Source organism: Ceratotherium simum, chromosome 4 (genome assembly GCF_057802395.1).
Source record: "Ceratotherium simum simum isolate JZ-2026a chromosome 4, ASM5780239v1, whole genome shotgun sequence".
NCBI lineage: Eukaryota > Metazoa > Chordata > Mammalia > Perissodactyla > Rhinocerotidae > Ceratotherium > Ceratotherium simum.
Window position 1 is genome coordinate 34,238,143 of NC_141903.1, and position 20,097 is coordinate 34,258,239.

At 47.0% G+C, this 20,097-nt stretch overlaps 1 protein-coding gene across 3 annotated transcripts; it reads left to right on the top strand.

Moving 5' to 3' along the window:
* The first annotated feature begins 6,477 nt into the window (after window positions 1-6,477).
* GNPDA1 (glucosamine-6-phosphate deaminase 1) lies at window positions 6,478-18,650 on the top strand. Of its 3 annotated transcripts, XM_087429632.1 has the most exons (8): window positions 6,478-6,643; window positions 7,568-7,697; window positions 10,951-11,052; window positions 12,742-12,924; window positions 13,934-14,118; window positions 16,114-16,288; window positions 17,217-17,356; window positions 18,284-18,650. In XM_087429632.1, exons 2-7 carry the CDS (start codon window positions 7,574-7,576, stop codon window positions 17,315-17,317), a joined length of 870 nt encoding a protein of 289 aa, XP_087285758.1. In that variant the 5' UTR covers window positions 6,478-6,643; window positions 7,568-7,573; the 3' UTR covers window positions 17,318-17,356; window positions 18,284-18,650. The 3 variants fall into 3 exon arrangements, with proteins under 3 accessions (XP_087285758.1, XP_004420106.1, XP_087285757.1); XM_004420049.3 differs by lacking the exon at window positions 18,284-18,650 and having other exon boundaries at window positions 6,479-6,643; window positions 17,217-17,513; XM_087429631.1 differs by lacking the exons at window positions 6,478-6,643; window positions 18,284-18,650 and adding an exon at window positions 7,221-7,239 and having other exon boundaries at window positions 17,217-17,513.
* Window positions 18,651-20,097: the final 1,447 nt, after the last annotated feature.

The window sequence follows — 20,097 nt, forward strand, 5'->3', positions numbered from 1 at the left end:
CTATTTCATGGATGAAGCAATTAGGGCACAAAGAAATAAAGTGGCTTACAAGAAGCTACCCAATCAGTAAGTGGCAGAGCTGGAGCTCAAAGCCAGTGTGGTTCCGGAGTCCACTCCTGGATATGCCACTATGTCTGTGCAGCTCTGCTCCACGAAGCTGTCTCAGGGCTCTGACCTGCTTTCCCATTTAATGTTTGAACCACACGATCATGCAGTTTATTATATTTTTTCCCTCATGAAGAAGCCTAAAATTACTAAATTTTTTCTCATTTCCCCCTTTAAAAGGAATTCTGCAATAGCCAAGAGGTGCAAGCAACCCAAGTGTCCATGGACAGATGAATGGATAAACAAAATATGGTATATATACCATGGAATAATTTTCAGCCTTTAAAAGGAAGGAAATTCTGACACATGCTACAACATGGATGAACCCTGAGGACATTATGGTAAGTGAAATAAACCAGTCACAAAAAGACAAATATTGTATGATTCCATATAGATGAGCTATCTAGAGTAATCAAATTCAGAGACAGAAAGCAGAATGCTGGTTGCCAGTGGCTGGGGGAAGGAGGAAATGGGGAGTTGTTGTTTAATGGGTATAGAGTTTCAGTTTTGCAAGATGAAAAAGTTCTGGAGATTGGCTGCACAACAATGTGAATGTACTTAACACTTCTGAACTGTACACTTAAAAATGGTTAGGATGGTAAACTTTATGTTATGTGCTTTTTACCAAATTAAAAATTTTAATAAGAAAAAAGGAATTTTGCCTTTGCGTTCTTAGCTTCTCCCCTCTCTTCTGCTAAGAAGCCAGTTTTCTGTCTGAGTTTTTGAGATGAGAGGAAGAGAGAGGCAACCGAGAAGCCAAACTGAGGTATCTGCATCAAAAAAGACTGAGAGAAATTTACTATAAGGAGGAGGAGAACAGAGGTAAAGTGAAGGCAAGGCAAGGCAGGTACCCACTTTGGCTGGTTATGGGGGATAGGGTGTTGGGGCAAAGAGATTTTTTTGTTAGGAGTTTCGAATGAGCAGTGGAGAAAGGTTTCCTGGTGGCAATCAAAGGAATGAGGCGAGGAGAATTTTAAGAGGTGCTCTGAGATCTGATGTGGATCCTCTGTGACATTCTTCTAGAGACATCCATAAAGATTTTAATTGTTTTTGGTTGCTGGACTTTCTTCATCTTTTTAAATATAACTCTGGTGAAAGAATAATAATAGTAATATTAGGTTAAACTATGTGGAATTGTCAATATTTAAGTTTTTGACCCATAAAAACTGCAATTTCATATGGTTCAGTGTAATAACTGATATGTATTGAGCACTTGCTGTGTGTGTCAGGCACAGTTCCAAATGCTTTACCTGTGTCAACTTACTTAATTCTCACAACAAGCCCATGAAGTAGCTGCTATTATTATCCCCTTTTTACAGTTGAGGAAACAGGCACAGAGAGGTTAAGAAAAGTGTCCCAGCTAATAAGTGGTTGACCTAGAATCTGGACCCACTGGGCTCCAGAGCCAATGATCTGAAACAGGTGGGATCTGGTTGTTATGTGCAAGTACTGAGCCAGGTGGTATGGGAATTGCAAAGACCAGTGAAATGCAGCTACCATTAATGGAGGTAAGACACAGCCTCAGATAATTAGAAGGCAGAAGACAGCAAGTAACAGGAATAATCTCAGCGAAAGCCTTGGCAAGAGATTCCACAAACATGGCGGAGGGAGGGCAGCACAACCTGGGAGTGTGGTGGTGAGGAGTGGAGTGTCTCTGGTGGGTCAGATGATGCACCTTCAGGCACAAGGGAGAGAGAAAAGTGTTGAATCCCCTGCCCACCACCCACCCCACTTGTGGAATTCGTCTGAGTGTATTAGATATCTATTGCTGCATAACCAAATACTCCACAATTTAGCAGCTTAAAACAACAAATGTTTTTCATCTCATAGCTTCTGTGGATCAGGAATCCAGAGGTGACTTAGCTGAGTGATTCTGTTTCAGGGTCTCTCATGAGTTTTCACTCAAGACACTGACCAGGGCTGCAGTCATCTGAAGGCTTGATGGGGTCTGAAGGATCCACTTCCAAGATGGCTCACTCACATGGCTATTGGAAGGAGACTTCATTTGCATAAGGCTGCTTGAGCATCCCCACAACATGGCAGCCGGCTTCTCCAGAGCAAGTGATCCCAGAGAGAGAGCAAGGAGGAAGCTGCAGTGTCTTTTATGACCTAACTTCAGAAGACACAGTCATCATTTTCACAATACCCTGTTGGTTACACAGGTCATCCCTATCCATTGCAGCAGGGGACTGCATAAGGGTGTGAATCATTAGGGGCCACCTTGGAGGCTGGCTACCATACTGAATTACTAAAATTCATTAAAATTTAATCATTAGAGCCTGGAGGTGCATGAGGGCATGGACTTTGTTTTATTCACTGCTGTTTTGCCAGAACCTAAAATAATGCCCTGCACATAATACAGACTCAATAAATAGTTTATAAATTAATGAAAAAGACAACCACGAGGAACAGGTGGCATTTGACTTGGCCCAGATGGAAGCATAAGATTGCTTGATTAAAGTCTGTAAAGTTTTGGTGTATTTTTTTTCTTCAAGGCAGATATCATTCATTTCACATAAATATTAAGCAGAAAGTGAACATTCCCCCATAATCCCACCTCACAAAGGAAACTAAAGTAAAAATGTCTGTAAAATTGAGATAAACTCAGCATCTACTTCAAAATGTATTACAAAGAGTCAATGAGATAATACTTGAAAAACCTTTAGCACAGTGGCTGGCACAGAATAGGTAATCAATTAAGTTGATCAAATCCTAATTATAGTTTAGTGTATGTCTGTGGCAGATTGCATTTTCTAAAGATGGCCATATTTATATATTTATTCCATCTCACATGGTCTTCTTATAATGGTACTGACACTCCTCACACAGAAAGATGGGGTCTATGTTCTCTCTCTTTAAATCTGGGTGGGGGCTTGTGACTGCCTCAATACACAGGGCTCAGCAGAAGTGATGCTATGTGACTTCTGAGGCTAGGTCATAAAAAGGATGCAACCTCAGCCCATCTTTATCTTTCACTATACTTGCCCTGGGAACCCAGCCACCATGTTGTGAGGAAGCCCAGGCCACAAGGAGAGGCCATATGTGTGTTCCAGCTGACAGCCAGTATCAATTGCCAGACATGTGAATAAATGAGTCTTCCTCTGATTCCAGCCCCAGCCTTTGAGTCTTCCATTTGAGACTCCAGACATCATCCCCACTGTACCTTCTCTGAATATCTAGCACACAGAAATCATGAGAGAGAAAAAAAGATTATTGTTGTTTTGTTTTTTAAGACTTTTTTTAAGAGCAGTTTTAGATTCACAGCAAAATTGAGAGGAAGGTACAGAGATTTCCCATATACCTCCTGTCCCCACACTTGCACAGCCTCCCCCATTATCACCATCTCCCATCAGAGTGGTACATTTGTTATAACACATCATAATGCATCATAATCCCCCCTAGTCCATAGGTTACATTAGAGTTCACTCTTGTGCATTCCATGGGTTTAGACAAATGTATAACGACATGTATCCATCATTTTAGCATCATACAGAATAGTTTCACTGCCCTAAAAATCCTCTGTGCTCCACCCATTCATCTCTCCCTCCTCTCTAACTCCTGGCAACCACTGATCTTTTTACTGTCTCTCTAGTGTTACCTTTCCCAGAATGTCAAATAGTTGAAATATCACATTATATAGCCTTTTAAGATTGGCTTCTCACTTAGTGATACACATTTAAGTTTCCTTCCATGTCTTTTCGTGGCTTGATAGCACTATTTCTTTCTAGCCCTTATTGTAATTACTGTTTTCAGATATTAAACTTTGGGGCAATCTGTTATGCAACAATAGATAACTAAGTATTCTTCTAGAATTTTCTCTAACTAGCCTCAGGGAAAAAAATGATATTTATTTATGTTTTCACTCATTCTTTCACCCACCTGTTAAACCCAACAGGGTAAATATTTGGCTTCAGACATGGCTAGATCTGGGTGGCCCAAATGACGTCATCAGGGCTCTGGATCTCTTTTCTGTTGGTTCTACTTTTCTCACTGGCAGCTCTAAGCTTTTGTGATTTTACAGCTGAAGATCCCAGTAAAAGACATGTATCTCCCCAAAATAGCAGCATAAACCCTGAGGAATATCTGAGTTATCTGCTGCAACAGTAAGTCATATTTTCAAATTCAAGTCACAGAGAACTCTACTAACAGTGGCTTAAAGTTTAAAACATAAGGATATTTACTATTTACTTAGAAGAAATCCAGAAGTAGGAAGCCCAGTGCCGGTCAAATATCAAAGACTTGAGTTCTTTCTGTCCTCCACTCTAACCTTATGCTTGTTGTCTCATGGTTATAACATGGCTTCCCCAGCTCCAGGCATCACATCTGCCTTCAAGGCAGGAAGGAAAGGGAGGAACAGAGAGAGTTTGTTTCTCAAACATGTCACTTTTCTCAGAAAGTAAAATATCTTCCCAGAAGCCATCCTTTTACTTCACTGGCCAGAACTAGTCTACCTGGCCACACCCTAACTGAGAGAAACTGGGAGAGTAGTTGATTTTCCAGCGTCTACAGAGAGAAGCAGCAAGTGAAAAGGGAGGCTGTGAATGGCTGTTGGGTTAGTATCTTCCATGTCTGCCCAGCCCTGAAACAATCATGGGCAGGGGCATGGAGGTCTTTAATTGGTTAGATCCTAGGTCAAAGGGTAGGGCCAGCTCCACCAAACCCACAGGAACCCCCTGGACTGAGCAAGACTTTTTGGGTATGCGGGCAGGGTGTTTGCCCAAAGCAAGAGCATATTCAAGAGTACAAAAACATCTGTTCACACCAGAGCTGCAGAGTGTTTCACTATATTGGATGAATTCATAATAATTCTTTTTTTTTTTTTGTGAGGAAGATCAGCCCTGAGCTAACATCTATTGCCAATCCTCCTCTTTTTCTTCCCTTTTTCTCCCCAAAGCCCCAGTAGATATTTGTGTTATAGTTGCACATCCTTCTAGTTGCTGTATGTGGGACGCTGCCTCAGCATGGCGGAACAAGAGGTGCATCGGTGTGCGCCCGGGATCCGAACCCGGGCTGCCAGTGGCAGAGAGCACGCACTTAACCGCAAAGCCACGGGGCCGGCCCCTAATTCACAATTCTTTTAATTAGCCAATTTTATTTCCAAAACAAGATGGGAGGATGGGTGTGGGTAACAGTTCAAACCCAGGCATGCAGCTGAGGAGCAAGAGGGGGCAGGTGGTTAGGGGAGGAGCATTTCCAGGTTAGAGAGTGGGCTGTAAGGAGGGTGGGAGAAAATAAGGGGTAATCATGGCTGGCCTAATAGTTCATCTAATGTTCGTAACAGCCACAAGAGGTCAGTATTACTGAATTTCCATTCAATTCCCGTGTTCCCGATACAAAAATTGAGAGCTGAAGAAGTTGAGTCATTTGCTTGAGTCACTCACTCAAGAACCCAGGATTGGTGGGACCAGAAGTCAAACCCAGGCCTTTCTGATTAGCCCCCCAGGCTGCCTGACTTCAGTGCTTCCAGGCCTCACAGAGGCCCTGCACTGGTTCCCTGCAGAAAGGGTAACTCAGAGGCGGCCAAAAAGGCCCAGTTAAAGTCACACGAGGTCACTCTTCCTGGAAAGATCGGAATGCAGCTGCTGCAGAGCAGGCCCACGTTATCTGATGTGTTTGGAGACTGGGGGTTGCAACTGTATCGTGAAACACCTGCAATCCCCATGCTGGGGTGAGATTTCTGACTTTAAAAAAAAACCACCCCACACACAAAATCACAACACTGAGGCCAAAGAACGTCCCTCCACTGTGAAGGTATTAGCTCCACCGCCCTGTCTGTCTCATCAGGGTCTCACTAGACTAAGCCCACCTCCATCCAACTGGTCTGGAGCTGCGGCTGGGCCCGAGGGGACAGGTGAGCCAGCCCCGGGAACTGCAGAATGTGGCTGTCCAGCTGTGGACGCAGATGGGGTATTTTCCCATTTCTGTAGAATACAACGTAAGTGTATGCAAGGAAGAACGATCTAGAATGTAGTCTAAACTGTTACCAATGGTCATCCTGGGGTGGGGAGTTGGGGAGACCAGGGACGTACCTTTTTCTCTAGTACATACTGCTGCAAAGGTTGATCTTTAAAAAAAAAAAAAAGGCAGAAAAAATCCAATTATATTTAAAACAAAAAAGTTGTAATATCTAGGTAAATAAATGACATCTAAAAAAGTAAAGAAACTGAAGGCAGAGCCAGGCCCAACCCGGGGAGGCTCCGTGGCGGCGTTTCTACGCCTCCACCCCCGCCCCACCTCCAGCACTAAGAACCCAGCCCGAGCCCCGGGCCTGGGGACTGCACTCCTGGGGGCGACCTGGGACCACCAGGTCTCCCTCCTCCTCCACGAAGCCAGTCTCCGAGCCCGTCTCCCACGGGCTGTTCTCCGGCCGCACGCCCTGGAGAAGAGACGAGGGTATGGGTGACCCCCGGCCGGGCAGAGTCCGCCCCGCCGAGTGGGCCCGCGGGAGGCGAGCGGCGCCGCGTGACCCGCCGCCATGTGACCCGCGCGGGGCGGGGCCGCCAGCGCCTTCTCCGCAGCCGCCGCGGGAGGTGTCCGCGTAAGTGGGGAGCGGGGCGAGAGGGGCTGGCGGGGACCCTCCTCGCGGGCGGGCGCGGGCAGGAGTCCGGTCGCTGCCCCACCCTCCGGCACCCCCGAGCCGGGACCCTGGCGAGCCGCTCGGACGCCCTCCCCAGGCGGGGCCGGAGGGGCGATGGGATGATCGCCATCGGGGTGGGGGAAACGCTCCTGTACCCCACGGACGGCCGACCCGGGCCCCTCCGCCTCGGGCCTTCCCACTTTGACTGACCAGTGCCGGGGGAGCAAACGGCCTCCTTCCGGAGCGATTACCTTGACCCCGTGTGCTTTGGGGAAACTGAGGATCCACAAAGCAAGGCCGGCCTGTGGGAGCACCCCTCTCTAGTACTGAAAGAGAACACACCTCTCCGGGCAGAGCCTACGGCCCCCACCTGCTCCGGTGGCCCAAGACGATCCCACACACGCTGAGGATCATCTACTGAGGAAGAGTCCATGGGTCGAGAATAGGGGGCGCGGGGAGGGCTGGGTCGAGCTACACGATACTAGCCAACATATTGAATCTAACTGTGGTTTACATGCATTCTCTCATTTAATGTTCACCATCGTGAAACTTGTCAGGTGGGTACTATTGCCCCTATTTTCACGTAGGAGAAAACAGGCTAGAGAACTTGGGTCCTTTGACCGAGGTCCTGCAGTTGGGAAATGGAGGAACCGAAATTAGAACCCGCTTTGGTCCCGCAGCAGCGCCTCCTGGTGGGCGGGGGAGGCACCTGGCCCAGCCTAATTCCTCTGTGAACTGCGAGTTACGGCCTCCCTCCTCCTGGCTCAGACAGCTTGGGGAGAGGGTGTTGCTGGGTGAGAAGGGCTTCTCCCCTCTCCGCCAACACCTGCACCCCCTTCTCCCTGCCCCTTACCACTGATTCCTTTTGTCACCGGCCCCCTGCAGGACAAGATGAAGCTCATCATCCTGGACCACTATTCTCAGGCCAGCGAGTGGGCCGCCAAATACATCAGGAATCGCATCATCCAGTTTAATCCAGGGCCAGACAAGTACTTCACCCTGGGGCTCCCTACTGGTGCGTTGTGGGGTGGAGAGGGTGCCATGCATGGGGGAGGGGGGGGTGGGGAGTGAGCCTTAGGGGCTTCTAAGGGGCCCAGTAGGTGGGCTCACTCAGCCAAGGGACTTCAAGGAGGCCTCTGAGGTACTGGTACTATGAGTGGAAAACTTCCCTTTCCCTGCCGTACAAAACAGAGGACCCCGTTTCCTTACGGGTTGGTTTAGCTGCTGCCTGCTCCTGAAGAATCCTGGAGTGGAAGGGATCTTGGTTAGGAGAAAGACCTGGATTTTTAGGCTACATCCTAAGTCAGCCCTGGCAGCCAGGGCTCCTTAACAAAATTAAGTCCTGATGCCTTAAGGCATACCTTTTATGTAATGAATTAATTTCTCTGCTGTCATTTGAGTGCTACTGGCTAAGCACCATCCTTGGGAGAATTGAGAAGATAATCACTCAAAGCATTTTCTGTAAGGCTTAATTAAACATGGGCCCTAAGTGAAAAACAGGCTTGGTTTTTTTGGGGAGAAAGTGAGAATGTTGCCTATAGGGAGGATATTTTGACCTCAGCTCCTCAAGGCAAATGTCCTGATAATTTCTTTCAGAAGTTGGGTGGATTTGTCCCAATGGCCTGTCCACTAGAGCAGGGGTTTTCATACTTTTTCTGTAAATGGCCAAATAGAATTTTACACTTCACTGGCCCTGCAGCCTCTGTTGCAACTACTTAACTCTGCCCTCGTAGCTCGAAAGCAGCCATGGACAATGCATAAATGAGTGAGCATGGCCATCTGCCAATAAAACTTTATTTATGGACGCTGAAGTTTAAATTTATATAATTCTCACATGTCACAAAATAATATTCTTTTGATTTTTAAAAACTTAAGAAATGTAAAGACCATTCTTAACTCAGGAGCTCTCCAAAAATAGGCCGCAGGCTTGATCTGGCCTGTGAGGTGAAGTTTGTGACCTTCACTCTAGAGGTTTGTGGGATCAGCATCTGCACGTACCTGTGAAACCACCGCCGTCTCAGGCCACGTGGGGGCTGCACTAACATCCTGTTTTCTGACTGTGGAGTGACCTTGGGTAAGAGTCTGAGCCTCTGCTGAAACCCCTCCCTAGTTCCCCATCATCTGCAGAGTCAGATGCAAGCTCCTCAGAGTGGCGTTAGGGGCCTCCAAGACCTGGCCCCTTCCTGAATGTCCTACTTGAACCGGCATAGCATTTCCATTTGGGTTCCTTGGAACATTCCTTCTGTGAGATGAAGCACCAGTCAGGATTCTGGGTGGAAACCACAGAAACCAACTCTGCCTAACTTAAGCAGAAAAGGAATTTATTGTCCAGATACTGGGGTGCTCACGGAATTGATGGGAAGCCTAGAAATTTGGAAAATGGACAATATGAAGCTCAAGGGGACAGGGAAGCTGTGTGGCTCAGGCCTGGCTAAGGCCATGTCACAGGGACAAGCTGATTATTTGGGGATGGGGCCTGCCACTGTCATTCATTCAGCAGATATTTATTGAATGCCCGCTGTATGCCAAGCTGTTCTAGGTGCTGGGGATGCAACCATGAACAAAAAGGACATAAATTCCCACCTTCCTGAAGATTTAATTGTAGTAGGAGAGAGATAATAAACAAATTAATTAGCAAAATATGGAGTATATTAGATGGTGATAAGAGGGAAGGAGGAAAATAAAGCAGGGAAGGAGGATAGGGAGTGTTTGGGCAGGGGTGGGGGGGCTTGCAGTGTTGGATGTGGTGGCAGGGAAGGTCTCTCTGAGCAAGGGACATTTGAGTAAAGGCCTAAAGAGGCAAGAGTGAGCTGTGCAGATACCTGAAGGAAGAACATTGCTGGCAAAGCTAACAGCATGTGCAAAAGGCCTGAGGTGGAATTGCCTGGAGCAGGATGAGTAAGGGGGAGAGAGGTAGCCAGGGGCTAGGTTATATAGAGCCTTTGTTATAACTGGTTATTACTCAGAGTGAAATGAGAACCTGTTGGTGGGTTGTGAAAAGAGTGACCTGATCTGAGTGAGTCTTTTTTCTTTCCATGTTTTTATTTTGAAAAATTTCAAATATTCAGAAAAGCTGAAAGAGTAGTACATTTACCTAGACTTGCCAGTTGGTAACATTTTGCAACAATTTGCCTTCATCTCTCCTGGCTCATGTTCTCTCTCTATATACACTCACACACACACACACATTTTTTTTTTCTGAACCACCTGAAAGTAAGTTCCAGACATCCTGATACTTTACCTCTAAATCCTTCAGCACCATCTCCTCAGAGTAAGGACATTCTCTTACATAACCACAATACCCTTATCATACCTAAGAAAATTAAAAATCATTCCACAATATCATATATATAATAGACTATATTAAAAAATTTTTCCTAATTGTTCACATTTATCTTTTATAGCTTTTTAAGGAAAATTAATACAGTGTCCAGTCAGGCTTCATGCATCTTTAGTCTTTAGTGGTCCTACCTTTTTTATGTGTTTTCTGACATTGACTTTTTTTTTTTTTTTTTGTGAGGAGATCAGCCCTGTGCTAACATCCGCCAATCCTCCTCTTTTTTTGCTGAGGAAGACGGCCCTGGGCTAACATTCGTGCCCATCTTCCTCCACTTTATATGGGACGCCGCCACAGCATGGTCGGTGCGCGCCCGGGATCCAAACCAGCAAACCCCGGGCCGCCGCAGCGGAGCGCGCACTTAACCGCTTGCGCCACCGGGCCGGCCCCATGACATTGACTTTTTAATGAGACTCAGCCGGGGAGTTTGCTAGCCCCTGGGGGGGGGGCGATCCTCCCTGAACCTGTGCTTACCCCCATCACAGCTGATGTTACTGCTTCCTGTCCCCACTCCTAGACAGGGAGCTCTTCCAGGGTGGCTGCTCTGTCTCTCTCTCCTCTGCATCCCCATCACGTGGCCCTGTGCCTCGCACATAGTAGTTTCTCAGGGAAAATCATGTCAGTAATTAAGTCTGACGTTCACTCAGGTCCTATCACAGTCATTTCAGTGTGCTGGCGCTGGGCACTCAGCGGTGAATGAGAGAAACACAGCCTGTCCTCCTGGAGCTTCCAGTCACTGGGGAAACAGGCTTAAACCAGCAATGATGGCAGTTAGGATTGCAGCATTGGGGTAGGACTTCAGATCTGACTTGTTTCTCCCAGATCTGACAGGTTCTCCTTGTGGAGCAGCCCTGCCTCATTCCTGGGCGCCCTCTGGGCTTCCAGGAGCTGGGGGGCTGAAGGGCATTCATGGCTGTGTCCTCTCTTGCAGGGAGCACCCCACTTGGCTGCTACAAGAAGCTCATTGAGTACTATAAGAATGGAGACCTGTCCTTCAAATACGTCAAGACTTTCAACATGGACGAGTATGTGGGTGAGTCTTTCTCTCTCAAGGTCCTTACCTGATTCCAGGAGAGTCGTACTCCTCCCCTCAGAGGCTCGGCCCTGGAGAGGAATGGGGACGTGTCAGGGAACCAGTGATGCTTGGTGATAGGCTCAATTAGCAATACCTGTCTCTTCCACGCCTTGGGGCTATAAAATGGGGCTAATGAAGCTGATCTCACAGGCTGTAAGCATTAAATGATGTAGCAGATGTGGAAGCCTCTCGTAGAGAGCAAGCAGTTAATACTCGAGTACCTCCTTCTCCTCTGCCTCCCCCTTAACTCCATGTAGTTTCTTTCTGGAACAAATGGTTGCAAATGGTGTCGTGGCTGGGGTGTGTCCCCCAGTGTCTGTGTCTGGACTTGCTCTCCAGTGCTCATCCTCCAGTGCCCTTTTCTGCTGGGTACACTGGGAGGGGCACTGAGACCCGTGTCCTTTCCACTGCTGAAAAGCTACACCTGGGTCTTCTGTCACCTCCCCCCTTCCACCGTCATTGTGTAACGGCTTCACTTTAAACATTCTTTTTTTAAAAAAATTGTAAAATACACATAACATAAAATTTATCACTTTAACCATTTTTACATGTACAGTTCAGCAGCACTAAATACACTCACATTGTTGTGCGACCAATCTCCAGAATTCTTTTCATCTTGCAAAACTGAAATTCTCTATGCATTAAACACCAACCCCCATTCCCATACCCGCAACTGCTGGAAACCACCATTTTTTTAAATTTTTTTTTTATGAATTTGATACTTTAGATACCTCATATAGGTGGAATCATATAGTATTTGTCTTCTTGTGACTGGCTATTTCACTTAACAAAATGCCCTCAGGATTCATCCATGTTGTAGCATGTGTCAGAATTTCCTTCCTTTTTAAGGCTGACATTAAACATTTTTTTTTTTGGTGAGGAAGATCAGTCCTGAGCTAACATCCATGCCAATCCTCCTCTTTTTGCTGAGGATGACTGTCCCTGAGCTAACATCTGTGCCCATCTTCCTCCACTTTATATGGGACGCTGCCACAGCATGGCCTGACAGACAGTGCGTCGGTGCATGCCCGGGATCCGAACCCGGGGCCACCAGCAGCGGAGCGCGTGCTCTTAACTGCTATGCCACGGGGCCGGCCCCTGACATTAAACATTCACTTTAAACATTCTTTTTCTTCTTGGCTGAAAAAAATTCTTTTTGGGAAGCCCTGAGATAATTCTCTCCAACCACCTGGTGTTCAATTTGGGGTTCAGGCTGAGTGGGGGTATAACTGGGGGTGAATGGTGGGGTTGGAGGCACAGGGTAAGGAGTGTGCTTGCTTCCTTTCCCAGATGGGCCCAGCCCTACTGACAGGTAGCTAGGCCACCTCCAGAGGCCCAGAGTGACCCCGGCCTCCAGCTTATGGTGATTCCCTTGTGAAAAGGAGATCAGAATGAGGGGATTCCTCAGGCCTGTGGTGTGAAGCTCTCTGGCTCAGTCCCGTGGTCATAGGTGGTGGTGGTGGACACTTAGGGACGCCAGCTCAGCCTATCCCGAGTGGCTGGGAGTCAGAGGGCTGGTGCCCAAGACTCCCTGATGAGCATTCCCCTGCGAGTATCTCTGGGGGTCTGGGGGTATCATGGCATCCTCCTTGAGAGGAAGGCTCTGGCTCAGCCTGGGAATGACTGAGCATGGCCATGGCCCCACAGGCCTTCCTCGAGACCACCCGGAGAGTTACCATTCTTTCATGTGGAACAACTTCTTCAAGCACATTGACATTCACCCAGAAAACACCCACATTCTGGATGGGAATGCAGCTGACCTGCAGGCTGAGTGTGACGCCTTTGAAGAGAAGATCAAGGCTGCGGGCGGGATTGAGCTGTTTGTTGGAGGTGAGCTTGACACTCTGCAGCATGTGTCCAAGCCAGACTCGGGGTGGTCAGAACACATAGGAAGCAGGACAAGACCCATGTCTGTCTCCCGACAGCTTCCTCTCTCTGTGCTATGATGTGGTGGTCATTTATTATCCTGGAAAGGCAGAGAGTGGGAGCCCTAGCTCCCTGCCCTGCCTCTGCTGCTCAGTAACTGTATGGTCTTGGACATCTCTTCCTGCACTTTGATGTGTTGTCTGTAAATTGAGAGGTTTGGATTTGGACTCTGAGGTTCTCTCTGTTCCGCAGTCTTAAGCTTTTATGGAACTTATCTAAACATTTACAATCACAGACTCGTATAGTTGAGAAGATTCCACAGTCAGCCCCTGCACACCATAGGTAGCCCGTTGAACCCCAGAGAAGTTTTGTGACTTGCCCAAGGTCAGCGGGCTGGAGCAGCAGAAAGAGGGTGGGGACCTAGGTGTCTCCCTCTCGGATTTGTGCTCTTGTTCCTACCTGGTCTGGTAGGTAGGAGGTCACCCAAAGGAGGTGAAATTGGACTGTCTTTTACTGCTCTAGATTTAACTCCTCTCTACTTCAACGTGGCGAGGAGGCAGCTCGGAGCACTTGTGTTCTGAGATTTTATGACCTTAGCAGCCCCATCCAGGCCCTGTGTGTGTTTTATTCACTGCAACTCTGTCCCAGCAGCAGGACCCTGATACAGGCAGGAGAGAGAGAAGTTAGACTTCGATGATCTGGGGAGGCAGAAGCTATTTGGTGGCCTTCTTACTTAGCTTTTTGAGGGTGGTAGCAAGTTAACAGTGGCTGTGTGTGCCTCAGACAGCAATGGGCAGGAGCTGAGGAGAGGGGAAGATCATATGCTCAAAGTGTACCTACCCAGGGGTGACTGAGAAAAGAGACACAGTTTTCAAGGATTTGACAGACCCCAGGTGGGGAAAGAGAGAGTGTCCATTCTTGAAGTTGGACCCCTGGGACTGACAGGGCTGCCCTGGCTCTCTCTCCTGGGCAGGCATTGGCCCTGACGGACACATTGCCTTCAACGAGCCGGGCTCCAGTCTGGTGTCCAGGACCCGTGTGAAGACGCTGGCCATGGACACCATCCTGGCCAATGCCCGGTTCTTCAACGGGGATCTTGCCAAGGTGCCCACCATGGCCCTGACGGTGGGCGTGGGCACTGTCATGGATGCTAGAGAGGTAAGTGCACAAGGGGTCCAAAGGCCTTCAGTGGGAGCTTGGACTTGTCTTTTTGTTGTTAATTTTAAATATACAGGTACCACCTGAATACATTTTTATTAAATATGAAGACATTATAAATAAGGCTAAAATCCCAACTGACCCTATCACTGTTCCTCCTTGCTTTTGGAGGTAACCATTGTCCCCAGGGTGAGATGACTCCTTTGAGCGCTGACTGCCCGGGAGGCCGCAGGCTCCCTGGCCTCTGCTTACGTACGCCTTTGGAGCTTCTCATAGGCAGAGAGGAGCCCCACACCACTAATGCCAGACTGTGAATTTGCACCTCCCCAGGCTCTGAGAGGGACCCTCTGGTTCCCCGCAGTTGGTAGAGGTCACTGTTTGAAGGGAATCCCCCTGCAGCCCCAGGATACTTGTGGTTATAGCCCTGTGCTCAGGCATTCATGAATGTGGAGAAGTGTGATTGAAATATAAGTCTCTTGACTGAATTTAGTAAGTTTTTCCCTAGAAAGTTGGGTATCATGAATTTTTTGTGGTTCCAATTTTCTTACTTTCATTAGAAGCATTTTCTCTTCCTTTCTGGAGTATATCCAATGGGAAGCAGCCACAGACATTTTAGCTTCAAATTTCTTTGCCCAAGTCTGTCAACAAACAGTGAAAACGGTTCCCTTTCTTTCTTTTTTTTTTTTGTGAGGAGGACCGGCCCTGAGCTTACATCCAAGCCAATCTTCTTCTTCTTCTTCTTCTTTTTTTTTTTTTTTTTTGCTGAGGAAGACTGGCCCTGGGCTAACATCCATGCCTATCTTCCTCTACTTTATATGGGACGCCACCACAGCATGGCTTAACAAGCGGTGCGTCGGTGCGCGCCGGGATCTGAACCGGTGAACCCCGGGCTGCCGCAGTGGAGCGCGTGCACTTAACCGCTTGCACCACCGGGCCGCCCCATGGTTCCCTTTCTAAAGTGAGCTTTTGTGAAATGAGCGATGGCACCAGCCTTCTGTTGGGTAACCTTGTATCAGGACTAGGGAGGCTGCTCTGCTGCTCTTGGCCTTGCAGCTTGTGAACACTAGGGTCCGAGGGCCCTCCCTGTGGTGTGAGGGTATCGTGATCTGGGAAAGGACCTGGGGCTGGAAATCAGGAAATTCTCTTTTCTAGAATGAGTTCTGGGGTCCTGAACAAAGAGTCACATTCTCTCTCTGCCTGTTTTCTCATCTTTTAAGAAAGGACCAGTAAATCCTGTTCACAGCTCTATGGTACAAGTGAATTACAGTGAAAGGAAATCTTCAGAGCTGAGTTCTTTACGGTCACTTTCCAGCACTTATGTTCTTGAAAATTTTAATTGTTGAAGGGAGTCTGTGCCTTTGTTTTATTTAAACAAAAAAACATTACCCCAAGTCACATTAGTAGGTTTAATACTCTGCACTGAAAGCGACCAGACTGTGGGGCACCCTTGTTGGGATCGACCTTAGGGGCCACACAGAGAACTCGCACCATTGCTTCCAAGGCCTCCTTGTAGGTAGTGCAGATTGGGACCCCTCTTTTTCAGATTGTGATTATGAAAACTCACCCAGCCTAGGACCCCCTGGGACCCAGTGTTAGAACTGTTGGGATAAGAGGTGTGGGCCTTTACATGGCACGTCTGTTGACAGGGCACTTTCACAGCCATCATCAAAGGTGCTGGGAGGCACTACCATGGGGTGGTCAGGAGCATGGACTTTCGGTCAGAAACAACCTGGAGCAAGTTACTTCACCACCACCCTCCCCCCGCCAGCCTGTTTCTTTATCATAGAACATGGGGATAATGATGCTTCCTAGCTCAGGCTGTTCATGGGATAAACCACACAGAGCACAGTATGTCACATGCTGACGACTTACAATGGTACATAAAAACAATAGTCCTTAGAATCGTTTGGGGTGGCCAGACTCGAAATCAATTGTCTGCACTCTCAGTTCTGCCCCTCCTTCCCCTCCGTCACGGGCTTGTTTTCTGATCCCCAGGTGATGATCCTCATCACAGGTGCTCACAAGGCGTTTGCTCTGTACAAGGCCATCGAGGAGGGAGTGAACCACATGTGGACTGTGTCTGCCTTCCAGCAGCATCCCTGCACGGTGTTTGTGTGTGACGAGGATGCCACCCTGGAGCTGAAAGTGAAGACCGTCAAGTATTTCAGAGGTGAGGGAGGGTGGCTCTGGGAGTAGGTGGCCAAGGTCAGGGTGTGCCAGGAGTGAGAAGTGAATCTAGCTTGCATGCTCGGGCCATTTTAATAAAAATCAAACCCTCCTATCTCAGAACACAGTCATTTCTCTTCCATCCATGACTGCAAGGGTCCATTTCTAGAGACCTGTTTGTTCTCAGGAAGAGGAAAGAAAATGAAACAAGTTGTAGCCCAAGGGCTATGTGCTGATCTCGCAGTGATACTGAGCCTCAGGTTTTTTCTTTCCAGATCTCATACAGGCCTTTCCTCTCTAGGCAAGGCCCTGAACCCACATGAGGATCTTATTTTCTTCTACTTAAAAAGGACACACACTGGGGCCGGCCCGGTGGCGCAAGCGGTTGGGTGCGCGCGCTCCGCTGCGGCGGCCCGGGGTTCGCTGGTTCGGATCCCGGGCGCGCACCGACGCACTGCTTTGGCAAGCCATGCTGTGGCGGCATCCCATATAAAGTGGAGGAGGATGGGCACGGATGTTAGCCCAGGGCCGTCTTCCTCGGCAAAAAAAGAGGAGGATTGGCGGATGTTAGCACAGGGCTGATCTCCTCACAAAAAAACAAAAGGACACACACTGCTTTATGCAAACCTATGTGAAAATCCTCCTTTACTGAGCAGGCCAATCAGGAATTTATTCTTTGCTGAAAAGATTAACCTTTTAATGGGCAACTCTCCTAGAGATTGAATTTATAGAAGTCCCATGGATTCTAGCATTCATTGGGAATAACAAATTCTTTTTCTGCTCTTAGGGTGTTTATCATTTGGGGCCACAGAGAAAAAGTGATGAGTATCAGTTCTAGGACAAAATTTGAGAGCTCCTGAATGTTATTGTTGATAATCATGGAACTTTGCCTCTACCTGCATTAACTACTTTGTGTTTTTAATGTTTTGTAGGTTTAATGCTTGTTCATAACAAGTTGGTGGACCCCTTGTACAGTATCAAAGAGAAAGAAACAGAGAAAAGCCAGTCTTCCAAGAAACCATACAGTGATTAGCCTGTGCTAATCCTAGTGTCAAGTACCTCATTGGGACAGGTCGGTCTCTCTGGAAATTGTCTTTAGGAGGACAGAATTGTATTTCTTTAATCCAGTATGGTTACTCCAGATAAATGGGTGAACTTACTGTTCTTGGCTATGCAGTGTGGAGCCTAGTCATAGAGTTTAGCTACAGGGAGAATGACTTAACTCTTAATCAGAAAAAAAAAAAATCACTCCATAATTTGGATGTCTGCCCCAGACAGATTAGGCGTTTTAACTTTTTGTTCTGCCTCTGACACTGTTCACGTGTACAACACACTCCCGTGAGGAATTTCTATTATTACATGCACTGATTCTCAATTGGGAGGGAGTTAGGGGCTGTGTATATCGGACAAAACCGTTTTGGAGTGGCTTGAGAGCCCCTCTTGAGCAGGCCTGCCCCTTATCTGAGAATCACTTCTTAATAAGGAACAAACTCTCTCAGTGTCTACAATCAATGTAATTAAGCAGCCCCTCTGGTCAGTAACCAGTGCTATGGAAAGAAAACTATCCCTTACTTTCCCCGATTGTTTTTTTTCTGCTCTCTTAGTTGACCTTTCTGTGAACTCAGAGGACTCCTTGGGGGAGGATTTGGGCGGGTGGAGCTAGAGCTTTTGCTGATAAACTCAGAGCCTCCAGGGGGACCTGGCACGTCAAACTCCTCTCCCTCAGGGACCCTCTGGCACTGGGAGGAAGGCGGAAACCCTTGTCCCACCAGAGCCCTGTGTTTTTGTTCTAAGGTCTCCCTGTGGCTCCTCTCTTTTACATACTCATTAATAAGTAGGAGGTCCACTGGGGCAGCAGCCGCGATTTCAGTGTTGTGTTCAGCCAAGGTGATGGGGGCCAAGGCAGGCAGCTCAATTATGAGTTTAGTCACAATACATGAGCTTCTGAAGTTGCCTCAACTTTCCCCACTTAAAGTACCCTGCCTTCTGACCCTCTCAGGTTCATGTGGTGTGGTCTGTTGTTCCCAGAACATCAGGAAATACAGCCCTTTTGCACCTTCGTCCTTCCCACCTTGTTCACAAGATGAGTCTATTGCTCTGGGTCCCTTTTACTCTCCTAAGCCTTCGTGGAGTGGATGCTGCCTCCTCCCTGTTTTTGTGCCTATTGGAAGCTGCTGCTGCCTCTGTTTCTGGGAAAGATCTTTCAGAGTCTGGCTCAGGCCTCTCTTTAAGTGCTGTGTTTGGTACCAGTGTTTTGTCTTTAGCTTTTATACATGATTGTGCCGTCATTCTGTTTTAAGCTAACGGATCAGTGGACTTGTTTACAATGTGATATTTTCTATTAAATCTAATATTTTCAAATAAAATGTGTCATTTGTGGACTTCCACCCCCAAAGGTCAGACAGTGGCCTGGGCTGACAGTTATATATTTTGGGAATAGCTAGTGAGCAAAGCTTCACACTCCTCACAACGGCTCTGCAGGAGGTCACGATCGGAGCATCTGCTGATCTGTCTTCAGTCACCAGGGGGAAAAATAATCAAAATGTTTCATGAACATGAAGTGCCTGTGTGACAAATGGTAGGAATAAACAGATGAGCAACAAATTATTGTGTTCTGGCTGTACTTGGGATCCAAACGAGGATACAGCTATTAAACAGAATAAGGCAGATTTGTGACCAGGAGGGATATAAAAACTGCAAGCTATGGAAAATAGGTTTAGTTTTTTGTTTTAGTTAAAAAAGTCAATATAATGGAACATCTTTGGTCAACGTAACCAAGTGAGGTACAAGTCTAAGTTGGAAGAAGGGTTAAATTTTTTAACAATTGTACTGAGATATAATTTACATACCTATAAAATCCACTTATTTTAAATATAAATTCAATGATTTTTTATTAAGTTTATGGAGTTGTACAAGTCCTCACCACAATCCATTTCTGTCATCCCAAAAAGCTCCCTACTCCTACCCTAGACCAGGTGATCACTGAGCTGCTACAGTTACCTTTTCTGGACATTTCATATAAATGCACTCATACAGCATGACATCTTTTGGGTCTGGCTTTCACTAAGCATAATGTTTCTGAGGTTCACCCATATAGCATGTAGCAATAGTTCATTCCTTTTTATTGCTGAAGAGTATTCCATTGTATGGATATACCGCATTTTGTTTATCTGGTAAAGAAGGGATTAAATCTTAAGTAGGTAATGTTAGAAAAAACTTTTATTAGAATGAAATGAAAAAGGATTTAGTGACGACAGCTAAACTGGAGATGCCTGTATGAACTCGGGACTTTAAAAAGATCTGTTTTTCCCAGGCCTGTGTTTCCCTGGTGGCCCAACAGCAGTGTTGTCCTGCTACAACCAGTTCTTAGGCAGATCAAGTGGGATGTACACTCCTGGACCAGATTGGGCCTCTGATACCACTCAGGGCTCCTTGGAGGGGAGCTAATTGTATGTTTTGGGGCAGGGATCACAGTGGGCCTGGAATATCTTGTTGCCAGAAAACAAGGGTGCTTTAAAAAATGTCTGAGGCAGTACTGAGAGGACAAAGGAGCCAGTTGAATGAGGCTCCCACTGGCAAGGGTGTGACAATTTGATCAACAAAGAAATATTAAATACAGCCAAGTGGAACAAGTTGAATCTATAAAACCTCAAGTCTGATACTCAAAAAGGAAAAAGATTAAGTATACATGGAGTTGTATTTCAGGAAGAGTGGATGGAATGTGCTTAAAGTTTTATTACATTTAGTAAAAAGTGGCAGCATGTTGATGTAAATGGGTGTTACCTCTTCTATTAAAAGTAGAGATGTCTGTTT

What these genes read in the sequence shown, in the direction of transcription:
- GNPDA1 (XM_087429632.1), top strand. Translation starts at nt 7,574, where the DNA reads ATGAAGCTCATCATCCTGGACCACTATTCTCAGGCCAGCGAGTGGGCC. An exon ending in CACCCTGGGGCTCCCTACTG is followed by an intron (nt 7,698 to 10,950) that starts GTGCGTTGTGGG and finishes CCTCTCTTGCAG; the next exon opens with GGAGCACCCCACTTGGCTGC. An exon ending in CAACATGGACGAGTATGTGG is followed by an intron (nt 11,053 to 12,741) that starts GTGAGTCTTTCT and finishes ATGGCCCCACAG; the next exon opens with GCCTTCCTCGAGACCACCCG.